The following is a 26,889-nucleotide window of genomic DNA, read 5'->3' as shown; positions in this document are numbered from 1 at the left end:
GGCGCTATTGTATAGATAATAGCGTTGTCTGTGTACAGATGAATTATGCTGTTTGCCACTTTGTCACCTAATTCATTTATGAAAACTGTGAATAAAAGTGGGCCTAAAATGGAACCTTGTGGCACACCTTTGTTAACACTCCTAAAGCTTGACGTATAGCCACAACAGCTTGAGTTCTACCACTGAGATAATTTGCAAACCAATTACAAGACTTTTCATCAAAAGATTCTAGGCATTTCAAAAGAATTTGATAGTCAACAGTATCGACAGCCTTAGATAAATTAATAAAAGGGCGACACAATCCTGTTTGTTATCTAATGCACCCGCAACATTCATTCAAGAATTTCAATGCTGCCATCACAGTACTATGCCCAGGTCTAAATCCTGATTTATATTGTTGGGATGAAAACGTTCTCACCTGATCATTTACCATAGTGAATTTATTAATTCTCGATTATTAATTTAACATAGTGAATCCAACCAAAAGCTGCATCTAGTGGACTTTATTGATGTAATAAGTTGGGGTAGGATTCTGTTTGTACATTTTGGAAATGGTTGATGCAGACACATTCATAAAAATGATTAATTTTATTGCTTCATAGTCATGTGCATTATGTTTATGTCAAGTCAATTTTATTTATATAGCCCAATATCACAAATCACAAATCAAGGGGGTTTACAATCAGTACAACATAAAGCAAACTCTATCCTTAGACCCTAAATTCAGATAAGGGACAACTCCCCAAAAAACTTTATATATAAAAATAGAAGAAACATCAGGAAGAGCAACAGAGGTGGGATCCCTCTTCCAGCAGATGTTGTGCAAAATGACAACATGGAAAATTAGGATGACAAAATTAAGGATAGATTGATAACATATATGAAGAATATGATGTGAGATACGAGGATGTCGAGCAACTTCCAGGTGTCATCAAACTGATAGGACCTGAGCCACATGATCTCCGTCAGCATGAATACCTGGAAAGAGGACAGATTACACATACACACAAGAGGCAGAACTCACTCTATACTACTACTAATACTCAAAAAAGGGAGAGGAGACAATTAAACTATACACAAGGGAGAGAGAGAGAGATGAGGTGAGGTTGAATCTCCTGGAGGATGAAGATCTAGATTCATTACATCTGGAAGTAGGTACAGACAGCTGAGGGAGGAGGTCTAAGGACAGACAGTGGTCCAGCACAGAGAAGAGTGGACATGGACGAGAAGAGAGAGACAGACAGAGAGAAAGAGACAGAGAGAGAGACAGAGAGAGGCTCATGACACTTGTGCTTGTGGGACAACAAACAAACAGAGGGTTAGAGAGATGCAGTGGTTTTCAGAAAGTTTACAGTAATCTCATTGACAGGACAGACATGGACTTTAATTACAAAGGCTTAATAAATTCACTGAGACTGAGACCGACCTGACAAGAAGATAACAGGTAAGCGAATAGTTGTCTCCTGCAGTAAAGTCCACAACGTCCCCTTTTTGCAAGTTATGATATATCCATCCACACAACCTGCCACCTCCAAATATGGAAATTTGTCACCTTATATAGACATCATCTGAGCTGCATCACTTCTCCGGACGAGTAAAAGAATGTGGACTTGGTGATTTCATTGATGTACTGATCAGAAAAGAGGGTAGGATCAAACATATGTGTTGATCCTACCCTCACGGGCTCCATTCACAGGCTAGTCACTAGTTTGCACCTGAGTGGTTTTAATCTGTGTGTAGGAGCCAATTCCATAGTTTGTATTCATTTATATTCCTTAATTTTGTATACTGGTCATTTTGTATTGTGTGTGCAATGTGTGTTTATTAATGTTGATTTTCCTTTAAAGGACAGGTTCTGCAGCCTAGTGGTGTGGCTGACTAGAAAGCATACAGTCTTTAGACCTTGCACAGCTTGCACCTCCCTGCTTGCTTATTTTGCATCTTTTGTAATAGTTTTTCCATATGCAACTGTTGTAAAGGCAAGGAGCGAATAAACAAATATCTTTATTTTGAAGCACATCTGGACATTCAATTTTTTTTTTTTTTGCACTGGTGTCTATTAATCTCAGTCAGCTCAATAGTGACACACATTACACAAATGGATTTCAATGATTGGATACCGTGGTCACTACACTGTGAATGGAAACAAAGGACACCAGAGGATGAAGCATGACAGCATAAAATCAAACAAAAACTTTAGAATATAATACAGTAAGGAAGAAAACAACATTTTCACAGTAATAATAATATTATGTTAAATGGAAATTATAAAATACACAATTTACAAATTTTAGAATTAAAGTGTATTATCAACTAGGGAAGCATTTCCTCCAGAAAATAAGTGGGATTGCGTTAATGTTGATTCTACCAGTGTTTGAAAATTATATCAAATTACAATAAGCTCAATGTACAGTACAGTATTGGCTCTTTTGGCTGCATTAGCTTCAGAGCATTCAACATGCATTAAGTTTTAGTGCATTATGCAACTAATTATAATAATATAATAAACTGTACAGTAATGAGAAAAACAGAAAATAAGAAAAATAAGAAAATGTAAAATATGTGCATTATACTACAATATATAACACTACATAAAGAAAAATAGAAAAATAAGAAAAATAAGGAATATGTGAAAATACATACATCATACTACAATATAGAACAGTAGTGTAAATAATTGGGCTGAGAAAAGTTATCTGTAAATGTGCTAAAAGCAAGAAAAAGCAAAACTAAATAAGAAATATTAGTTGAATGCAGTACTAATGCACTATAAATATAAATATATACCAGAGTATTGCACAGTTGAATTATTGCACAAAATTATTGCACTGTTGAAAAATAAATAAAATCTGGTTAACTCAAGTCAAAAAGGGAATTTGTCTGTGTTGGTTGGTATACACAGTATGTTTATACAACTAAAACTACTTGGTTAAGGTTAGAGAAAGATCATGACCAACACTGATGTATGGCAGAGGATGGGACACAAACTCTAGCCTCTGTTGTCAAAGTTAAATGCTGATCAAACAACCACTGCAATGTTAACAGATTTGTTAATAGTACTAACTGAAAGAAAAGTATTGGCCATGAAAAATAAAGCACAGTCATTAAAATGAATTCAGCTGTGAGTGTGAAAAAAACTGTCAGTGTAAAAAGACATCAAAAAAAATTGACCACATCAGAATTTAAAACATGAAATGAGATAAGATTGAAAATGCAAGGTCAAAAAATGAATGTTCATATTTTATTAAAAGGTTGAAAGCTTTAAAGATTTTCAATGGCTGTTTTATTTTTCAGTGCAACTTCTTTCAGTGCCAATACTTTTCATCTACTGTCAATGGGCCTCATACATGAATGTTCTCTTATTGTTACCTTATATTTGTTCTCACACAAAGCAATAAGAGGAAAATAAGAAAATCCTACATGGGATTCATGAAACTCTCTGAACTGCCTGAACTTGTTGTAAATCGTTTGTTTCAGCCTGATGAATGTCACCTGTTCATGAGGAGGTGTGTCTGTGAGATGTGATCATTAGCATAATCCACGCCCCTAAAATTGCCATAGAAAGGTTCCGCGTTCCATTCACAAAAAAGTTCCCAAAGAGTAAAAACACTGCACAGCTTCAAGTCCTGCTTTCAGAAATCAGAAGACAAAAACAAATGTAGGAGTGACAGTAAGAGACCAGAAACAATTAGAAAATATGAATCCAGCCAACATGTCATCAGAGCAGCTCTGCACTGTGACAGAAATAGAGGGAATGATTTGACGTGAAGTAAGATGCTAAAAAACATTTTTCTAAAGCAAAGCACTCCGTGATGGGAGGCAGTGACAGTTACAGAGATATTAGAGGAGAATATTATAGTCTACAGGTGATGTTTTACATTGTCAGCTGCAACGTAAGATGATACTGGACATAGAGCTGCAGAGTGGCACAGAGGTAGCTGTCGCAGTTTCCTAGCAACTACTGAAATGTAGAAGTTGCTGTGTTAAAATATGGCCATAAAATCTAAAAAACCTTTTAAATAAATTGGCAGCCATGATGATGATGATTTTTTTTTTTTTTTTGAATTTCTGTATATTTAAACTCCAAATTAATCCATATTAGGACATCGTAATTGTAAGTCAAACAAGATTTTCTCCCCAGTGAAGAAAGGCAGAGATGATGTATTCATGACACATATGACAGGTCTGGACCACTCATAAATTTCGTTCATACTTAAGAGGAAAAATTTTTTTCAGTTCCGGTTTTGTTTTCAATGCCAAAAGTCACTACCCTGACTCCGTAAAGGATGCGTTCACAGTTTTTCAAGTCTGTCTTAAAACAATAGTCAGATACCCCATTGAACATTGAAATAGGCAGTGTTGGTAAGTAACAAAGTATACTTAATGTTTGGCTCAGTATTATGAAGAATCACATCAATCAAAATTAAAATCATCCAAGGTCGATAATGTTGAGTTATTTCTTTAAAAATGTCAGCTACCCACACTGGATGAATCCAGTGCTAGGGCCTTTGACTCAGATATTACTCTAGAGGAGATAAAAGCTGCTGTCCAAACAATAAAGCCCCTGGGCCCAATGGTTTTGTTATTGAATTCTACAAAACAGTCAGTCTCGTCTGGCCCCATTACTCTTACGTATGTTCAGCTATGCCAAGGAAAAGTCAGAGCTTCCCCATTTGCTTTGTACAGCAAACATTGCTTTGATACTGAAAAAGGAAAGGAATCCTTCAGAAATGTCCTCCTATACACCAATTTTGCCTCTTCAAATGGAAATTAAATGGCCGCCATATTTACTTTAATCTCTGTCATCTTTTTAATGTTGTGTTCCACAAACATAAAGAGGAGACGGCCATAATTGTTCTTGATGCTGAAAAGGCTTTTGATCATATTAAATGGAGATCTGAGCTTTCTTCTTTAAAACACTTTGACTGAATTGGATCTCTATTATGTATGCTCACCCCAGGCTACAATTCTTACAAATAGTGAGCTTTCACAACCATTTAATCTTGGATTGGATTATATGAAAATGTACTGCCACTTCAAATTCTTAATACAGACTATAAGCGATCTCTATTTGTGGATGACGTCACATTGCTTATAGCCCACCCCACTTCATCCATTCTACCCCTACTTCAGCTTATTGAGCAGTGAGGAAACCTCTCTGGTTATAAGATGAAATGGCAAAAGAGTGCACTTATGCCTATCTCCATTAATGCAATCATGGGATTTTTACATACTAGTCCTTTCAAGATTGTGCATAATGAATTTATTACACTCAGAGTGAGTCATCTTTTATTACGTAATTGGTAATGTAAGGTTCAGCAACTGAAGAATAATTCTGGAGCACACCGCCCACTTGGCTCCCATGATAGACCTCATCAGTTATTAACTACTTTTCCACTCTTTGCTTTGGTAGCAGAAACAGTCTGACATTACTTTTAAGTTTCTTTTTTATGTGACATATTCAGAATGCTTTCTTCATCATCCAAGTAAACAGCAAAAATACTCACTCTATACTTAAGTGATATATATAAATTCCTATATGTATTTTAAGCCTTAGCCTACATTTAATATGTGGAAATTATTTCTAGTGTTTCTACATCTTCTTATTCTGTTGTATGATTACAGGCTCATTTACATTTTTCTTTGTTGAATATGACTTTTTGCTGTCCCTAAAACAGAAGTTTTCAGCAGGTACTGTGTAACACCATTTCATCTCACACGTGCTTATAGCTGGAAAACCCAGAGTTGACTGAGCTAGTTGATGACCAGCTTCGTAGTACTGGTTATCTGGATGGCCAATGTTAGGCTCAGTGAAGCCAGATAACAAAAAGATTTCCTGGGTATGTTGAACTTGCTTTGTAGTACAGACCTCAGCTTTGGTCCTGCCCAAAACTGAAACCTTTCTGGTTGCTCATATTTGATTATTTGCTAAAAGCCTTCAAAAAAGGCATCATTCTTGACTCATTGCTGGGTATATTTTGCCTAATCTCTGTACCCTGCTGTACAAATACTTCAGAGAAATTAACCATTTCTCTCTGTATTCTTTTGGCCGAACAACTCATTTTGCAATTGGAAATTGGAAAAAGTTCCATACATGGCTCAAAGATCTGGCAAATGTGCTTCACCTGGAAAGACCACGATATACACTCATCAACAAGGAAAATATTTTTCATAAGATTTGGTAACCCCTTCTTGACAGATGGTAGGCAACCTGCAAGACCTCTACCCCATGCACCTGAGACAGTGTTAGCTGCTACTTTATGGCCTTGGTGTATTCTTACACAAATGCTGTCAGTGGAAACCAACTGATGATACTAGTGTGTCTGTGTGTGTGTTTATTTTTGTGTTGTTGTTGTTTTAACAAATTTGAATGTTTCACTGCCTGGACCTGTGGGTTCATTTTGATTTAGTCTGCCAGGGATGAAATGTTCATTTACACACAGTACATGTGTACAGTATACACAGACTTAAATGTACTTCCCTCCTCTTTTTATGTTGAAACATTCTAAAACAATGGAAGCTGTTATTGTTTCTTCTGTTTTGTTTGTTTGTTTTTGCATGCATAATAGGAATAAAAAGATTGAAAAAAAACTAACAAAAACAAACAAACAAACAATCAGACTACAGTGACCTGAATATTTGTTTCATTGACAGTGTTATATTTAGGCTTTGGTAATAATATTAGCTCCGTACTGTTAAATGTAATTTATAATTTTTTTCATTTGGATGTTAACATGATATATGCCTTTATGAAACAAGAATAAAGATAAAGCACATTGAGATTACTTGGATCAAAATTACACGTGTCATTACTTTAGCTTCCTATAGTCCATACATCAATGTTGCCAGGATGCAAAATAATTACTCAGGATAGAGACAACAGGAAACTTTGAGTTCAGTTGTCACAGTAACATAAACAATAAGAAGCAAGGTAATTTCTTTACTACCTGAGGAAGAAAACACAGTAAACAAGCAGCTCAGCCAACGGGCTACCTTGTAAGTTGCCATGATTTCCTGAAGAAACCTTGTCATTAAATACCATTCAAACTGATATTCAGTGAACCTTCTGATTCACTCAGAAGGGTCAGAAAAGGTCTAAACCCCTCAATATCACGCTCTATATCTCTACTGTCTGTATTGTTTCATCTGTTTCTGCTCTGTTGAAATTCTCAGTTTGATGCTCTGCTTTACAGACACAAAACCATCATTATCTCGGATAATAACGGGTAATTTCATCAGGTTTTCGAAATATTGACCAGAAGAAGAGTGTAATTTCACTTCTTCCGCATTGTTTTTTCCCCCATCCTTTCTTTCTCCTTCCTTACTTCTTTCTATGTTCCCTTTATCTTTCCATATTTGATTCTATTCCTTCATCATTCTGTCTCCTTCCTTTCCTTTACTGAGTTGAAAATATTATTATTCCCAAAATTGTATCTGCTGAGCCAATTTTGATCATAGGTGTCCTAAACAGGTGGTATGAAGTATCAATATTGTGTTGATAAGGAATGGTAGAAAGTAACTAAGTACATTTACTCTGTAAAGTGCTGGACTTAAATACAGATTTGAGGTACTTGTACTTGTACTATTTACATTTTATGCTACTTTCTACTTCTACTCAACTACATTTCAGAGGGAAATACTATAACTTTTACTGCACCACATTTATTTGCCACTTATAGTTACTACAAACCTTCCAGATTTTGTTTGTTGTTTAAATTGTCTTCTCTTTTCTTTTAAAACAAATATTATTCACTTGGAGCTGCATTAGTGTGTGAAATGTGCTATATAAATGAAGTGTATTATTATTATTATTATTATTGTTATTATTATAAAAGCATATGATACACTTAAGTAATATGATGCAGTACTATCTACCAAAAGTATCTAAAATTGGCTCCACGTTGATGAACTACAGCATTAAAATGCTCTTACATGTATTTGTTAGTGAAAAAAACAAACAATATAATATACTATAATAATATAACACTCTAAAAGAATCCAGTCAGCATAATGCACTTTACTTTTAATACTTTAAATACATTTAGCTGATAATACTTCCATACTTTTACTTAAGTAATATTTTACTTTTACTTGTAATGGAGTACTTTTAGAATACAGTATTTCTACTTTTACTTACATAAGAGTCTGAATACTTCATCCACCACTGTTGATAAGCCAGTTAAGTCCCTCATAAGAGGTTTCTTAATGCATATTGAAGGACTGGTGGCCCAAGAAACACAGCACAGTTAATTTATTCTTTAACACGTTCCCTGGAATAAACTATTTACTCAGGTGATATGTGTGGATACCAACATTGCAGTGCCCTCTGTAGTGTGAACACGTATATAACCATGACATTTTGTTCACCTTTTGACAGAGAGCCTCACCTCGGTCCGTTGCCGCAGAGGTCTAATTAAACAGGTAGCAGCACAGGTGTGATCCCCGCCCTGCCTGGGGCTCCTCTACCATCTATTTACATGACACAGTACAGAAAAAATCGATAAGAAGGCAATATATTGTCGGGATTAGCATTACTTGTTAAAATGAAGGTTCCAGAGGAGGAATTAATGAGTGATATTTTGAAGCGCTTGACGGGAGAGTCAGCACTGCCTGTTTACAACAACATCGAAAAGTTTAAACGAGGGAAGGACGGATTATATTTCGTCAATGAAGACTTCAGTGAAACTGTGAAAAAAAGAGAGCTGGTCAACGCCAAAGAACGACTGAGAGTGAGTTGTGGAAACTGTATTTAATAAACCATGAACTAATGCTTGATAGTTGGATAAAATGTGAGGAGAGCGAGCCAGGTTTTGTTTTCTTGAAAAGGTCACGTCAAACCAATATAGCCAGTTTAGCTATATTTAGCACCAGCTATCTATTAACGCCATTAAACTTTACGAGTTGTTATTAGCGATATTTGACAGACTGTAGTGCCCATTACACCGCAACTAGCGACCGCACAGATACATTTCACCAGTGACAATTACCTTTCCTCTTCATACTGTCCAGCTACAGTCTTTTGGGTTTAATATTGAGTGGATTACTGGGCCACCCTGGTCAGCTGTTCGGTTTTTTCTCCTCACGTTTTTCATCACCGTGGTTGTTGGATTAATCAATACATACACCGAAATGACCTGTGGCCAATATGAAGGAGAGATACAGGCCAAAGTCTTGCTTTAAGACTTGTGTCTCTTCCAGTAAGAATAGCCCTGTTAAATCCCAGGATTTGTCAGTGCAGTTTGGCATAAAGGAGAAATCTCTCTATTTTCATGAGCACAGTTAAACTCGAGAAAGTAATTTAATGGAAAAAAAAATGGTTCATGATGTAAGATTTTTTTTCTTTCTCACTCTAACATAGAGCTTGTTTCTCTTTTCAAAGCAGAAAACACATTATACAATCAACCATACTGTTGAACATTGAATTATGGAGATTGTATGCTTATGCTGCCACCACCCTTAAACCTCTGGATGCCACAGCAGACAGCTGTTGCTGTCACCACTATGAGTTATATAATAAGGTTGTCATTGGCATCTAGAAGGCACCAGCATACCTGTGTCTTCATTTATAAGGCTTACTATGTAAGTTGCCAAGTTATGTAACATCTTTAGTTGGGGTCAGAGCTAATAACCATGACACCAGATCACAGAGCAGGTTGGCTTTCAAAGTTCCTCATACAAACTCTGAACTGGGGAAGGCTAGTTTCCAGTATTATGCATTTCACTACAGGAATGAACTGCAACACAGTTTAAAGTTAGAGACACTTGTTCCTCTGAGGGACTTTTGAGTTTTAGTAGCTGATATACTTCATAATGTATATGATTGTTTTAAGTAGTGTGTCTGAGTGAGTATGATGATTGTTTCGTGACTGTGATGAGAATGAATCATCTTATCATCTTATCCTGTGTATATGTAAGCTTTTCTCAGGTCTCTCTTGCAAAAGAGATCTTGATCTCAAACAGATTTACTGACTGAATTAATAAAGCTTAATAAAATAAATAATATATTAAACACATCTTAACTGAGGGCTCTAATTGTAACAGTCCTGTATTTCAACAATTTAACAATTCTCAACGGGTTGCTGTAACATTCAATTGGACATGTCTTTTTAAAATGCAATTCTCAAATGTTGACTGAGTCTGGGACACTATGTGAAGACTTGTGCTGGAATGAGATGCTGCACCATTTTCTGTACAGAGCCCGATTATGATCAAATTAGGGCAAAAAAGGACATAGCAATACTCTCTTTATTACTTTTGCATGATGTGCCAGGTTTTGCAAAACAGGCACAGCTCATACATTACTGATAGAAGATGAAGTCATGACAAATGTCACAGCTTCAAACACTTTAAAATCTTTAGATATGTGCTCTTATTCAACGTCATCTATTTCATGGTGGCCTAACTCCACCCACTGCATAACTTTGCAAAATGCTAAAAAGTGAGCAAGGGTCTGAGAAGGGAGGTGGAGGGGAGCTGAGGAGGGGACTGGGGTGGGTGGGGTTGTCATGGATGTATGAGACAGGACGGCAGGAGTCTCCAAAAATGGAGAGCGACACAGAATCACAAGACACCTATGCCACTGAGGGCTCTATTGAGGTGGAGGACTTTTCCCCTCCAGAATCCCTTGAAGTGGACATTAGTGTGGTGGAGGACCATGGTGGTCCCGAGCTGTGTCACATGCACAAACACACACACACAATAATTAGCTGTGGCCATCTGAAGCCATAATACACCTGGCTAACTGACTAGCCATGGTGGCTTCAGCCAATACAGTGCTGAGAGGAAGACAAACAGTGCAGCGACGTTTAAGCCAGAAGTTGTTTTCAGATAAACTTGTCCGAGTTGAATTCGGTTTATTTTAACATAAAGACAGTTTTAGCTTCAGGAGCTAAGAGTAGCAGAGGCCAGAGCTCCGGTTACACCGGCTGCTGCGGACAGGTTCAGTAACATGGTTGGTTGAACAATTTAATGTTTTAAAACAAGGTTGATAACTGCAGGAACAGACAGCTGGAGAGCTACAGGACGAACCATGAAGAGGATTGCTATTGTTTTTGTGGCGTCCAGCAGCTTTTCCTCCTGCAACACAGACAGTGAAATTTCCCCCAGCAGGTCAGTCAGTTTTAAAAATGACTTCTGGCTCATTTAAATGTCGTCATGCTGTTCATTTTCCTTTCAGCTTTGTGCTGCCTGAAGCTGTGAGTGATGTGTCTCAATCGGCAGCAGCAGGTGGGGGCTAGGGGAGGTGGGTGTTAATATTCTACCATTTATATAAATTTAATGAGGTAGGGACCTCCCAAATGGTTGACTTTATGTCAGCATCGGCCCTGCCTTTTCAAGGCTGATTTTAAACAGCAGATAACAGGTTGAGCAATTTTCAACCAGTGAAATGCAGATTTTTATAAATTTGGTGATAGTGTCAATATTAACACCAGCATTGACGTTTTCCATAAAAGTACAGTCATATAATTTAGTTTACAGTTCAAAGGACATGTTTAAGTGTGCACTGTACCTCTTTAATGTAAACCTTCAGCCTCTTTTCTGTGCAGATCAGGAACTTGAACACCATGTTCTCTCGCTTGAAGCGCATGGTGCCACTTATGCGACCAGACCGGAAACCCAGTAAAGTGGACACCCTTAAAGCTGCAACAGAATACATTCGATTGCTTGTTGCAGTTTTGCAAGACACTGACAATGTAAGTACTGCATTCATCAAGACTCAAAGCACAAGTGTGCTTTGAGTCTTGAGAACTGCCACTTGCTTTGAAATGTTGATTAATGTTATTTTCTATTGCAGGATGATGGCAGTGGGACTGATTTCCTAAAGAATGCAATCACTTTTGGTCAGAGTGACGGCTTTGGCAGTGATCTATGGAGGGTGGATGATGTGAGTCTTTTCTGCTTTTTCCACTGTACATATTTATTTCAACCTCACTCAGACTGTCACCATGGTCTTCACCTTGAATGATGCCATCCTTCTACCTATCTTTGAGACCTTGGGCCCTATTTTAACAATCTAAAGCGCACGGTCTGAAGAGCATGGCGCAATTGCATTGAGGGTGTGTCCAAATCCACTTTTGCTATTTTAACGGCGGGAAAATGGTCGATGCGCCAGGTGCATGGTTCAAAGGTGTTGTCCATAGTCTCCTAATTAATCATGGGTGTGTTTTCGGCGTAACATGCAATAAACCAATCACAGTGTCATCTCCCATTCCCTTTAAGAGCCAGGTGTGCTTGCTATTATGATGGCGCATTTGCCAAGTAGTAAGAAGGAACGCTTCTCTGCAGAGGCAACGGATCTGCTCGTGCGCAAAGTGAAAGCGCACGATCCATAACGAGCACACTGGCCTCTGCTGCTCCTGGACCCTCCTGTGGTCAGCCACAGACCACCAGTTTAAGAACCTGTTCATTAATTTGTTGCACATTTATCTTCATTTGGTTTTTGAAAAGGTTTATTTTTTTAATTACAGCTTTGGTTTCTTTAAAATCGTTTTGTTCAGCCATGGAGTAACAGGTCAAATCAGCGTGATTTTAATTGCTGAAAGTATGGAAACCTGATCACTGTACTCTCAAAAATGTTAAAGAATATTTGTTAAATATAAATATTCAAAAATTAAATCATTAATTTTAATCATGTAAAGAATCATTAACACAGTTATTAGGACTTGATCAGCTCTCCAAGGTTCTGATCTTGGTGCTGGCAGCAGCTAGAAGCTGTGCACATTTCTTTCTTTCGTTAGTTTGATCATTGTTTTCACCTCATTTATTTCCTTGTGTTCCTCATGTCATCATGTGTTGATGCAGCAGGAAAGTCGATCTGTGTCTGATCCATTGTTGTCCGTCTGTTTAAATACCTACATGTATTGCCATGATTTGGTAAAATAATTAAACAATTTAATCCATCATCACTGCGATTAGTTAATTCCGATAAATATTATGACTAAGCATTATGATATGTATTTTTTTAAATATATTAATATACACAAGAATAATCTTTCACATTGTAATCCTTTTGCTACCTTTTGCATGTTTGTGCCTGCTGCGCGTCCTGTGTATGTAACACGCAGAGTGTATGTTGTGCACCCGCTTATGTAGGCGCATATTACTATAACGATAATGCGCCCTCAAAATAACAGAAAAACATTGCACCATTGACTTTAGACCAGGTTTTTGTTGGTCAATAGCGCAATCGCTCTCTGCTTCCTCAAGATAGCAATGCGCCAACAATGTGCCTGACCACACCTCATTTTAAGACTAACACGTGCATTGGCGCTCTGATGGACGCAAGTGTATTTGCTATTTAAACAACGTGGGCGCTGGACGGGAAAATTACAACTGCGTCAGTCTTAAAATAGCAAAGAGACTTGCGCTGCGCTTAGTGTCATGTGAGGCTTGGCTTGCCATCTATAAGAGCATGTGGGGGGACATGCCTCTTCCTCTTTGCCTTACTCGCCTCATCCAAGACCATAAGTACCATAACTATTTTTGGGACTGTTTTTGTCCCCCTTTTATCTCCCTTTCTAGGTGACCTAATTGATTGCATCTGGTTAAGCAGGTAGAGAGTTATTCTACAGCTTTGGTAAATGAAATACTATTTGTTCTAACCATTTTTATCCCAGGTAAGTTGGAAGGAAATCTGAAATTGATTTGCTGTGTTTTTTCCCAGGAGCTCACTGTTCGCAGTGAGTGGGTATTTTGTTTTCAACCTTCCCTCGTGCTATTGCACACATTGAGTGGAGTCTTTACATTTTATGTATATATATGATTAAAGTGTTAAACCTCACTTCTGAGAAAAATGTAGTTATTTTTGTATATTTGATTTGTCTTAACGGTTAATTGGATTTTTCTTGCATAAATAAATTGAATTAATTATAAAATTAAGTTTATTATTATACTGGAAACACCATTGTAGTACTATTTTTGTTGTCCTTATCCCCTGTTTACAGTGGGCATGCTTTAAATTAATTAATTATTGGTCATATAATTTACTGATTGGGAGACTCTGGCCAGCTGGGCGCAGTCTAGTGTGTTTCTTCAGTTCAGCTATTCGTAGCTGGTTGGAAAATGGCCTCCCAAATGTTCCCAAAGACTCCTGCGATGGCCATCATGAATGCTGCCCCTGCCTGGGGGTGGCATTTGATGGATGATATTGAAAACTCATGCAGTGCTGTTACTGAACTCTCTCTAGAGGAGGGCATTCATAGAGCCAGACGGGTGGAGCAGTCTGCATGTCATGAGCATAGACTGTATAAAAATATGGATGTAGTTACCATGACGTCACCCATTGGTTTCTGAAGAGCGGTTTTGAAGCTCAAAGTGAGCCGCCCCGGCCGTCGCCATCTTGGCAGTGCGTGATGCTGCCTAACTCCCAGCCAATCAAAAATGGGCAAAGAGGCAGGCTGAATGGCTGAAACAAGCCACGTAGCGGCTGGCAGACCTGTCACTCAAAGCAGCCATGTCCTTCATTATGCATAACTTTACGGCTTAATAAAATTTAAACCGATGAGTTATGAAAAAATTCACCTTCCGTACAGTTGTCATGAAAGGGAAAAGCTATAGAGACCTAAACCGTTTTTTGTACCAGGCTATAAACATGTTTATTTCTGCTGTAAAGTTGGGCATTTTAACATGGGGGTCTATGACTCGCTTTTGGAGCCAGCCTCAAGTGGCCATTTGAGGAACTGCAGTTTTTGGCACTTCCGCATTGGCTTCATTTTACAGCCCTGGAGGTTGCCACTTGGTCGTGAGGCAGCAGCTCATCCTCCACATGCCCAGTTGAGGGAAGGCAGACACATCTCCAAAGAACAGTTGTGTGCACACTCCTGATCACCTTCAGGGAGGGAGCTTGGGGAAGAGTGCTCCTAAGAAGCTGCTTAGTCCAATTGCCACTGCAGGAGACCAAACACAGCTAAATGACACCCAGCTGAAGATACTAGCAGCTATTCAGAGTCTTTTGGACAGACTGGGTAGAATGAAGGCCCAGTGTCCTGTCTCTGGCACAGTCCCAGAGCTACATGAGCCAAGTCTGTCCTGCCATGATGAGCTGCCTTCATATCAGAGAGAGAAGTTGGATCAACTTGATGTCCTTTCATTATATGCACATGATTCCCTTTTTGGAAGTGATAGGCTGTCGGTGGATGCTGTGGAGGAAGAAAGACTCAAGTCCTCACTGTGTTAGGTAGAGTCAGATCATGGTAGCATTGGAGAAAATGAGATCTTAACTTAATGATATCTTGTCAAAAATTTTGAGTGCAGCTACGATTGTGGGCCTGAGCTGCCTGAGCATGTCGGCTGAGGCTCCAGCTACAGTAAAGGGTCTTCCATGTCCTCCATATCTTGCCCTGCCTCCTCTTTTTTTTCCATTTCCAGAGAGCATTTCTGATGATAGCAGCAGATATAATTTTAACAAAGGCAATTTTCAATCTGTCGCCCAACTCTAAAGCACCCAGACCTCCATATTTTTTACTTTTATACATTAAATCTCTTTTAGTTACCTCTTTGGTTGTTCCCCAGATTAAGATGGCACACTGTTTTTTTATTACTTTGTTGGGTTGAGGAATGATATTTGCAAGGAGTTTGGATAGGATGTAGGTTTTAACAATGTTTACTCTTGATTTGTAATTAGTGTTTTTGTTTTCCCATTTCTTTACCTCTTCTTTAATTTCACACAGTTTTTTCTCCCAGTTTCTTTTACTACATCCACTGTTACAGATGTTTAGACTGAGTATTATTTCACCGATAGGCTGAGTAAAAGTCGGCGGGCGGTAGTCTTTAAAAACATGTTCACAAGGTCTGTTTCTGTTTCTATTTTCTTGTATGTGGTGGCGCATAAATCTTTAATGACCTCTTTTTTTCACATTTTCACAAAAACAGTATCAATCTCTTTGTTTTTAATGGATTTCATGAACTTGCTTTCAAGGTTTTTTTTTGTCCAGAATTAATAGCGTGAACAAGATTTCTTTTATCTTTTTCTGATTGTTTATGTATGTATGTATGTATGTATGTATGTATTTATCAGTGGAGGCTGGTCCATAGAGGCAGAGGAGGTTGATCCTCCTCTATTTTTTGAGAGGCAAAAGGGAGATCAAAATATAAAAAAGAATATTTGGTTGCAATAAACCATTACCAAATCTCAGTATTTATAAAGTATTTTTTCTCTCTTCTTTGGAAAAAATCCATTGCTGAAATTCTGTTTAAAATGCTTCAACAGTGACACCTGCAGGACAGGAGGAGAAAAAGCAGTGTGTAAAGTGGTTGGGGGGGACAGAGGAAGACGGGTGCCTGCTGTCCTCCGCAGGGCGGGATCTCTTACATTGGACTCAATGTATTTCATTTTTGTTCATGCTAATCTGTGATTGGCCATAACACGTAAAATGACGCTCCAACGGAGGACGTCCTCTCTTACCAATCAACAACCAGAATGCAATATTGATATTGAGTTGGTCCAATGATAGTTTCCAGAATTCATCTTCAATTCTCTCCACTGTAAAGCAGAGTAGCAGCAGTAGATAGCTGCTTGCGTTAAAATTAAAATTGCCCCCCAGCCCTCCGATTTCATCAGGTGGGACAATGATATAGTTTGACGCGGTTTGTTGTAAGATTCCATGTTGGTTTTAGTCCTGTCCTCCCCAATTTTTTGAGTCACCAGCCGCCACTGGTATGTATGTATGTGTATATATATATATGTATGATGTCTATTTGTGTTTTAAGATTTAATATTGTTTGTTCATCTATAGTTGATCTTTGTTTCTTCTGCTTCAAACTAATATACTGATTTATTTTTAGTATTTCCCATAGTTTAATATAAGATATAAAGAATATATAGAATATTTAATTGAGTTACTTTATTGTAACTGTGTTTTAAGTCAGTTATCAAATCCTTATCTTGTAAGCTCTGTACATTAAGTTTCCAGAAACCTCTGTTCACTGAGGTTCCAGTTGACAGAGAGGTTTTTACCAATAGGAGGTCAGAAAAATCGTTAAAAATTGCTCCATAGTGAGTTACTTTGAAGTTAGAGGACACATATATGTGATCAATACAATGTGATCAATACGATCAATATGAATGAGTAAAGATGTTGTAGTGTTTTGGCAACATGAATCGAACAGAAGCACTTCACCAACATATTAATGGGTAGGGGGTTCACCTTCACCATTGTATTTCAGACAGACCCAAACACTGCCAAAGGGAACCTGACGGCTGGCAGCCCAAGAAGGGTGCTGGGGGGAGCGAGACGAAGGCAGTGACTGAGTGCTAGTTGCCTCGTTTGCCTCTTGCACTCCCAGTCCCAGTCCCAGCCATCAGGCTGTTCCAGCAGCTGCAGACTATTTGCAAATGCTTAGAAAGGCACTGAACAACCCTACCCATTACACCACAATTTAATTCTGGATGTTGCAAACTGACAAACCAAAATGGGTCTGATACTGAGCTAGCTGATATGCCATCAGTCGAAAGGGAAGTGGCAGCCCTGACATTACTGGGCCCAGAACGGGTGACTGCCAACCTCTGTTGCCCAGTCGAGGAATGTCACAGGACAGACAGCTTGGTGTGTTGAACAATGCTGCCACATGAGCGGTCTGCTCAGGCAATGCTCTAGCTATTTCCTGGCAGCTATTAGAGATACTGCCAGCCCTGAGGATCATGACACCATGAACTTAATTGACTCAGCCCTTATAGCTCATGCTCAGCTTACAAGGGGCATTGGTGCTACCATGTCATCAGCCATGCTGGCAAGCAGGCAGATTTGGTTGGCACAGACCCCTCTACTGGAGAATAGAAAAGACATCGCTAACATGTCTGTAGTCCCTGGCAGAGTGTTTCATCCAGACTGTCAGAGCATATGGGACAAGGCTGAGAAGTCTTGCCGCACAATGGAATGCATTCAGCGTACATTCAGCAACCAGGTGGTGCCAGGTATAGGCCCAGGGGCTCTCAGCCTCCACACCAGACTTCATGGTCTTGGGGTTTGACCTTTGACGAAATTTTCAGCCTCTGGTATTGATGTAAAACACCCACCACAGCATCAACAAAGTTACCAGCCACGCTCTTAGCCTAAAGAGAAACCCAAAGAAAGCAGTTCAGGACCTCATGGGAACATCACCTGTTCCCCTGAGCTGAGGGGCTGGCCACCAAAACTGTTTCCCAGCTACGCCTGGACAGCTGGGGAAAATGTGTGTCAGACCCTTGGGTACTGGCTACTGTGGCAAATGGGTACAGAAGCCATTTTCCCCCTCCCTTTTCCAGGGTTCATATGACAGTGGTGAAGGACCCAGTCCAGGCACAGATTTTGGCTGAAGAGATTTTAACCCTCCTGCAAAAAGAGGCAATTATAAACTCCAGTGAACAGCTTGCTAGGTTTTATTCCAAATGCTTTCTTGTTCCAAACAAAGATGGTGGCCTGCGTCCCATCTTAGGATTAACACGTTCATAAAGGTGCTACCTTTCAAGATGTTGAACACCACACAAATTTTGGATTTGGATTTTACTTGCCTAGATTTAAAGGACATATACTTTAATGTGCCCATCTGCTCAGACCACACCTCACCGAGAGTGTTCAACAGGGTGGTGGAAGCTGCTCTATCCCCCCTTCAAATATCCAGCTTGAAGATCCTGCCTTATTTAGATGACTGGCTGATCTGCACCCCAAATCACAGTCAGGTTGTCTGGGACACAAGGATGGTCATCAATCACATACAAGCCTTAGGAGTCAAGGTAAATATGAAAAAGAGAAATCTCGAACCGACACAGTACACTATGTAGGTCTATGCCTGAATTCCCTCACAATGTCAGCTTCCCTCACCCCTCAAAGGGTTAGAATAGTTTCATCTAGGCGGGCGGCTGGAAATGGCTTATGGTTATGATTTCAGCAGTAGTGGCTGTGGTCCCCACAGGTCTTCTCAGGGCTCGGCCACTGCAGAGGTGGTCAATCTCCATCCAAAACGAGACAGGTGTGTGAAACTCCAAGTGACACAGCCATTCATTTGGGCACTGCGCCCTTGGAAAAACAAGTCCCTTTTTACTCTTGGAGTTCCACTTGGGGAACATTCCATCACACAGGACAGTGGTGTCTATTATGCTTCCCTACACGTATTCATCCTGAACTGTTTGGTACAGGATGTTCAGTACAGTTTGTGACTTTCCATGGTTCAGTGTGCTCCGTGACCCAAACAGTTACTGCCAAAATTGTTTAATATTACACTTGAGGCTGATTTATGGTAGGTCGCTCTACACTTTTGATAAGTGTTGCTTGACAGAAATGACATATTTTTGACAGAAAAAAACTGTCGCTTGACACTTTTATGTTGTGCAACTGGAGAATTTTGTTATGTCGCAGACACTGTCATATTTTGCTGCACAATGTGATTGGATACTGTTGGTAATGTCGCCATGGAGATTGTATTTTTCACTGAACTTCATTATTTTGATCTGTAACTTTAGAGAACTTATAACGTACTTGTTTAATTAGTCCCAGTCGGGATGATATAATGTAACTAAACAAGCCAGCTAGAGGATAGCATGTGATTACCATGGAGACGACTGAAACCTTTCGCCAAAGCATAAATTGAAAATGTCACTCAACTTTTTAATTTCTGTTGAGCGACACTTATCAAAAGTGTTGAGTGACCTACCATAATACTCCGACATGTGGAACAATAATTCTAGAGTGCAAGTGCCACCCAGAACATTTGGCAGTGGACTATTTAGCTGTAGCATGCTCATGGATGTATGCTAGCCAGCTTAGACAAGATAGCCTAGTTACCCTGTAGTGTTGCTGCCATCAGAATGACAAATGAGAGACCCATATCACTGACTGAGTGCAACACTATTATTAAAATATGCACCATTATCTCCATAGTGAAAAAATACCACATCTCCTTGTCCCCCTCCCCTTTCTGTGATGGTTGGCTCTTCACTCTGCCTTTGAGTGAAGCCATTCAGAACAAAGATAAAAACATTTGATTTCTTATGTTGTCGGACAACACATCGTAAAAACCAGTTCTTAGAGATAAAAAAGTAGTTAAAAAGTATGAAAGTAAAAGTAGTGGTTTGCTCACTCTGTCTGTGAGTGTATCTGTCCACAGCTAATCTTGCATACTACTGGATCCATCATCCTAATATTTTTTGTGCACATTTATGACTGTATGCTCAAGGACCTCTTGTGGTTGTGTTGATTCACAATTTTTGGAAAACCCATTTTATAACTTCATTGAATGCTCTGTTTTATACTGTGATTGACTGCGGACTGTCACTCCTCTCAACCGGCCAGTGGGGGCTGCAAGTGATCAACAACTGCTTCAGTTTGGAATCTTGTTTCCACTAGGAACAACTAATCATGCCTTGTTGCCATGTTAGATCAGTTGATGCCAAATTTCAGTGAGAGTAAAAAGCATTTCTGGCAATCAGCTAGGCTACAAACAGGGCTTACCTAGTCCTTTGCAGGCCACATTTTGGCCTTTGTCGTGGCTCGAAAACAGGTACAGGTATCTCAGCTAGGGGCAAGGTTCATAACATATCCTTGTATGCCCACGATGTCCTGTTGCTTCTGACTAATCCAGAGGGCTCAATACTAGCAGTTCTAGATTTGATTAATTGCCTCAGTCAATTTTTGGGCTACAAAATACATTTCTCTAAGTCAGAAGCTCTTCCTTTGTGATACTACTTCGTGATACTTGCACCCCCTTATCTTGCTCATTTAGGTGGGCGTTGCAGGGCTTTACATATTTGGGAAATCATGATAAATCCATTGCTTCATCAATTATATAGAGCCAATTTTACACCCTTGTTGAAGTGTATCATCAGGATCTTGAAAGATGGATTTCCTCACCGCTATCTATGTTAGGAAGGATCTCATTACTTAAAATGAATATTCTGTCTAAACTTCTCTTTAAATTTCAGATGCTTCCAATCTTGTTTCCAAGAAAAGTAATTAGGAAATAAATAGTTGGTTTAGTACTTCTATCTGGAAAGGAGAAAAACAGGAAAAAGGTGGTCTATCAGTTCCTGATGTTAGGCTTCACAGCTACGCTACATTGCTGACTGGATTAAAAATGACAGCGAATCCATATGGCTTGACTTAGAATCTTCTCAGGTTAATCAGTCCTTAAGGGGTTTCTTGTTCACTTCAGAACATAAGAAGATTAAAACTTTTACCAGTGACATATGATTTTAAACACAACTATTAAAGCCTGGCGGGATATAGGAAGACTGGAGGGATTAGAGGGACAACTGTCCTCCCTTTCACCAGTTTGGAGCAACATAGACTTCTTTCCTGGTTCGACAGATAGGGGCTTTGAGTTGTGGGACAGTAATGGGATTGTTACTATTGGGCATCTATGTAATAAGAAAATACTTTCATTTGATTAACTATGTACAAAATATAACATACCAGGAGAACATAGTTTATGTTGGAAAAAAGAATTGCATTCTGGGGCTTGGGTATAGAGCACTTCTAAATGTAAAAAAGGCAAGCCTGCATTCATATCCAAAGACTGGAATAACAACCTGAATATAGATATTAATGAAGCAACCTGGTTACAAGTATGAAAATTTGACAAATAACATTTCAGTTTGTAATAGGGCAAAGGCAACTCAATTTAGACTACTACACTGTCTGCAGATTACTCCCCAATTTATACATAAAATGGACCACAATAAATCTGAACTGTGTGTGAAGTGTAATTCTGAGGCTGGGAGTAACTATATTGGTACTAGACTGGCAACCATTGTGTTGAAGGGTCTGGTGGACCATAGTTAGGAAACCACACAATGTATTAATGCATAACTGATTTGCTGTGGGATTGTATGGATTACAATATGCAAGTTCTTAGGTGTTAATGACGCAGTACTGTACTGGAATGCAAGACTTGGGTGCTGTCTCTGATAGGGGTGATATATAATATAATTAATTATAATAATACTAATATAATTTTTTTGTTTTTTCTGGATGTGTGACAGGTACATACCAAACCGAGGTACATACTGAACTGTGAATTTTGTGCACCATTACACCCCCATGCAGGGTGTGTGGAATCCCCCTTGGAGTGGCAAGCATATCAATATATTGAAATTAAGAGCAGTCTACCTGGCCATGGTGATTTGGCACCCCAAACCAGCTGACTGTGGTTGTGGCTGCTTCACCGCCCCTCCCTCAGGAGTTAGATGAAGCTGTCATGCAGACCATACATAGCGCTAGGGCTCCTTCCACACCAGTTACATCCAGAAATGGAGGGTATTCTCTGACTGGTGTCACAATCAGCAGCTAGACCCAGCCACATGCTCTATTCACATAGTTTAACAGCTTCCTTCAGTCACTCTTGGACTCAGGAAGAGCATCTAGCACTATTAAGGTATATGCAGTTGCCATTTCCTGCTTTCCTGAGGCAGTAGGAGGAATGTCAATTGGGAGACACTCCTTGGTGTCTTAGTTCATTAAGGGCGCATACTGCCTGCAGCCAGACAGGATGCCCAGAGCTCCATCATGGGCTCTCCTCTTGGTGTTACGATCGCTGACTCAAGCCCCTTATGAGCCTATTGAGCATGTGGACCATAGGTTCCTCTAATAAAATGAGGCTATAACTATGGATCTATGAGACGGAATGATGACCATCACTCAGAACGGGCTGAGGCGTTCCAGGCAAGAAGAAAAGGCATGTTCGCCAGGATACTCTTATAGATGGCCCAGCCTCCTAAAGTCAGTCAAATGACTTTGTTGACATAAGGTCTTGAGAATAGGTAGAAGGTTGGCATCATTCAAGGTGAAGACCACAGTGACGGTCGTGACTGTCAGGACCATGAGCTCTTCATTTTACTCTCCTGATTATACTGGTCCTGGTCCATTATAGTCTGACCTGTCACCTGTCTTCTGTTCTGGAACTTGGCGAATAAATAATTCCTCATTGAACCCCAATATTAATGACACAGAGAAGATCCTTTAATAGAATTATTAAATTAAATTTTCAGAAGCATGAATGTTTTAATTAAGAACTCTATCATAAGGATTGTAGACAAATTACTTAATCTATAGCCTTAAAATTAAATTCATTTATTTCTTTAAAATGTATGTGTCCATTCAGACTTTGAACTTGAATGTGATTTGTCTTCTGAGTAATTTTTTCATCATTTCATTTGAACAGATAATTCATTTTCCTCATTTTCTTGTGTTTGTGTAGAGTGAAAACTAAACAACTTTGAATTTATTGGTGCTGTCCCACAGAATATGAAGACAGAAGCAGTGTTTTAGTCATATTTTGACTAAACTATGAGTGTTTGGAACAGTCTGAGCATGAGTCTGAGGATGAATAAGGAGGGTTTTTTTCCTGTTGTGAAAAGTTGTTAGCATTGTACAGTGATCCCTCTGCAATGGAAACTTTACTTTATTGGAGCTGTCATGGATTCACTGTTGGAGCTCAAAGCATGTGAGTATTTGATGATAGAAGGATATATTACTTGAATGCATTTTCATGACAGTTGCTGAACATGTCAGAGGAGCGCATGGAAGATGGATTCACCATGCCCCCAGATTCAGGAACAGAGGACGGAGATATGACCAGGCTGGTGTTGCAACATTGCATGATGCCTGCATACCAGTTCATCATCCAAGTAGCACCTGATCAGCCTTCAGTAAGTCAGTCATTTAACTTACCTAATGCCTAACATGCCTAGTTTTGTGCTTGTTTGGCAGCTACACCCTAGATGCATTTGGTGCAGTGGTCAGATGCTCTGATCTCACACCTATGAAGGATGTGTTTATTTTCACTGCTGTGGATGGTCTGCAGTGTCTTCTGGCAGTAAAAATTGATAAAATCAGTTCTAATCTAATTAACATGTCATGAAATTAATATATCCTACAGGGGCGTCTGTATTTAAAGAGTTCTGACCTTTTCACCTCCATAAAACATTACATACAACATTTAGAAGGTTTGCGCATAACTAATTAACTGTTGAAGTAAATTAAGTAAATATCAAAGGAATTCCTGAAGCTATGGAAGTAAAATGAAAATATTCTTTTATCGCCATTTTAATCTTTCTCTGTGGTATGTTAGCTAAATAGCTTTAAATATTTGTCCCCAGGCTTCTTATGATCAATTGAGTTGTGAATTAGAATCAATTATTTATTGTATATGTTTTGTTAATCTAGCATTCACCTAATTACATAATTCAGTTAATAGATGAAATGCATGCAAAATCCTCTATCACTTGTAGGCAAATAGTGTATCCTTTCGAACACTACATGGGCAGCATTCATGTACAATTCTAGAGAGACAGACCCTTCAAACAATAGGCAATCAGACACATGTTTAATTCCTGAAATGATCTGGCAGAAACATGCAACAATTACCACTGGCAATCAACACGAAGCATTTGATTGTCTTCAGTGAATCGAATGTGTAACCCTAACATATGAGACATTCAATCTGACTCCACAAGTACTTTGTCATCTGATTGGATAATTTTAGGTGAAGAGGTTTAGATCAAGACAATTACACACTTATGCCATTTTCAGAGAATTGGCATGACATGCTGTTCATGTTTTAACTTGATTGTGGCTGTCACAAAAGCTGTTAGACTAGGTAAACAACTGCGTGTGTGTGTGTGTGTGTGTGTGTGTGTGTGTGTGTGTGTGTGTGTGTGTGTATACACACTATAAACAATGAGAATTTGTACCATTTATCCTGCACCAATGTTGAACGTGTAGTACAAATGATGTGCCATGATGAGTGTCATGGTGACGTCTTCAGCCTGAAAAAGTCTTTAACACTGTTGGAAGACAGGCGTTATCACCTTCTTCTTCCTCCAACAGATGTCTCAACCCTGCTGAGTGGTGTTTAAAGCAGATTGCTTGGACCAATATTTGGAAACCTGCCAGGTTGGATTTTTTTTAATACATGTATATCAAATCAGAAATACATCTTCAGCTAAAAAACCAGATGACTAAAATCATACCAGAAATTATGAAGATTTTTAACAGGCTAACTGTAAATATCAGGGTGTATAATAATGATAACATAAATGTAATAATTTTTGTCGTTGATATTTATTATTATTATTATTATTATTATTATTATTAGTTGTTGTTGTTGTATTAGTAGAAGTAGTAGTACTAGACCCAAATATGAATAATGGTAGATTGAAGTAGTCCAAGAGAATACAAATGCTGCCCCCATGTGGTCTTAGAGATCATTGACATTTTTAAGAAATTTCTAAATGACAATTTGTACAAAACAAGCACAGGCCTTTTTCACAGAAGACATTTTAACATGTCACAGTAGGAAAATCACATGTAAATAATAAAATGAATGATGGCTGTATTCCATTTAGCTGCTTCAGTTTCAGGGTCCCGGTCACACTGTCACACTGCTTACTTTCATAGAAATGAGTGGTTAATGATGTTAGCAACACCTGTGCGAATCAAAATGTGTGCTGTGAAAAAGGCATGATGCTTTGTACTCTGTCCTTTCAGTGAGCTTTTGAACTGTGCTTTTCAATCAGGGTAAATGGCTGTATGTTAATTGAACCATTCATATTTGAACTGTATTTGATTGAAATTGGATTTAGGGTTAACCAAGTCCTGGTATCTTCCTGCTACCACCATTACACTCTGTACTTACAGGCTCAGCACTGTTTTCTGTTACTCTGGCTGATTGGAGCTCTGCTCAGGATGAAATTAGGTGCGACTGCATAGTTTGCTGCCGTCACCAAACTCTTGCTTATAAAAGTATTTACCTCCCTTTGACTTTTTCATGATTTTTTGTTTCACAACATTTGAGCTCAGTTGTTGGCCTATTTGACACAGATCAACAATTAAAATTGAGATGAAAAGAAAAATGCCTTTTAAAACCGTTTTAGATCACATCCCTGGTCATATTGTGCACCTATTTAATTAATTAAAAAATACGAAAAAAAAATCAGTTTCTTTGTATTTTCATATCAAAATCCAATCAAGTTCTCTTTCTTGTAAAACAAAATATGACATGTGTTTACATAGGCTTGAACCAACCAGTTTCAACCAATAATATCATTACATCCACCCATCAATCAATCTTGAACTTTTAGCAACACAATGCTAAAGTTTATTATGACGTGCCCACTTGACGTTCAAATCTAATTCCTCCTGTCAATCCTGTTTTGCTTGGAAATACGTCACAATACGGAGGTTAGATGGGAATGCTGTTTCATCTGGACTTAAGACCACCTATTTCAAATGCATTGTTTCACTGCCCTCTTCTGGTCAAATGTTTTAGGTCTGTCGCATCAAACACCACTGTTAGGTGTGATCAGTAATGTGAGAATACAGGATACTAAACACACCTACATCAGTGCAGCATGGAGGGCAGGGGTCATTTCTATCAACAAGTGTACTGATGGAAGACATTGTAATCTTAGATTATTTTATTTTTAGGTGTCGTTGCTTTGAAGAAAGGATTCTTCTTGAAGAAAATGCAATTTTATTTGTCTTATTTAATTTTACTTTTGAAATGTAGCCGACATTTTGTTTGAGTACATATAAATGTGTTTTTATTTTTAATTTACAAACTGTATCCTTGGCAGCCCATAAATAAAATTGACAAGAGAGCTTCCATTCTTGTATTTTCTGTGTCCGATATGTGCCCTCTTCATGTAACTTCAATACTTTCATGACACCAAGATTTATGTTTAGTAAATTATAAATTAACATTATCAGCTTTCACAAAATGGCCATGAAAACGGAAATTTGTTCCAAAAGCCCAAATTTTATTTTTTAGCTCTGATAATTTATTTGTCCATAGAATTGAATGCTGTGTTTGCCAAGTTGTCTCTTTTTTAAAAAGCTTTAAAGGCCCAGCACTTCTACAGTACACTCACAGGTGATGTCACTTATGTTAGCTAATCAGACCTCCTCTCTGGTCTGCGCT

General features: G+C 38.6%; 1 protein-coding gene across 1 annotated transcript; it reads left to right on the top strand.

Annotated features, from left to right (window-relative positions):
• Nucleotides 1–8,398: 8,398 nt before the first annotated feature.
• figla (folliculogenesis specific bHLH transcription factor) lies at nt 8,399–26,570 on the top strand. Its single transcript, XM_067602839.1, has 6 exons — nt 8,399–8,729; nt 11,547–11,693; nt 11,795–11,884; nt 23,465–23,617; nt 24,798–24,863; nt 26,397–26,570. The coding sequence occupies exons 1-5, from the start codon at nt 8,544–8,546 to the stop codon at nt 24,813–24,815; spliced, it is 594 nt and encodes a 197-aa protein (XP_067458940.1). The 5' UTR covers nt 8,399–8,543; the 3' UTR covers nt 24,816–24,863; nt 26,397–26,570.
• Nucleotides 26,571–26,889: the final 319 nt, after the last annotated feature.

This window comes from Thunnus thynnus, chromosome 2 (assembly GCF_963924715.1).
Source record: "Thunnus thynnus chromosome 2, fThuThy2.1, whole genome shotgun sequence".
Classification (NCBI taxonomy): Eukaryota; Metazoa; Chordata; class Actinopteri; order Scombriformes; family Scombridae; genus Thunnus; species Thunnus thynnus.
This window is presented reverse-complemented; position numbering and strand designations above follow the sequence as displayed.

Bases quoted from the DNA above. Each gene is read 5' to 3' on its own strand.
- figla (XM_067602839.1), top strand. From the start codon at position 8,544: ATGAAGGTTCCAGAGGAGGAATTAATGAGTGATATTTTGAAGCGCTTG. The intron at 8,730-11,546 runs GTGAGTTGTGGA...TTTTCTGTGCAG, and splicing joins ACGCCAAAGAACGACTGAGA to ATCAGGAACTTGAACACCAT. The intron at 11,694-11,794 runs GTAAGTACTGCA...TTTCTATTGCAG, and splicing joins TTTTGCAAGACACTGACAAT to GATGATGGCAGTGGGACTGA.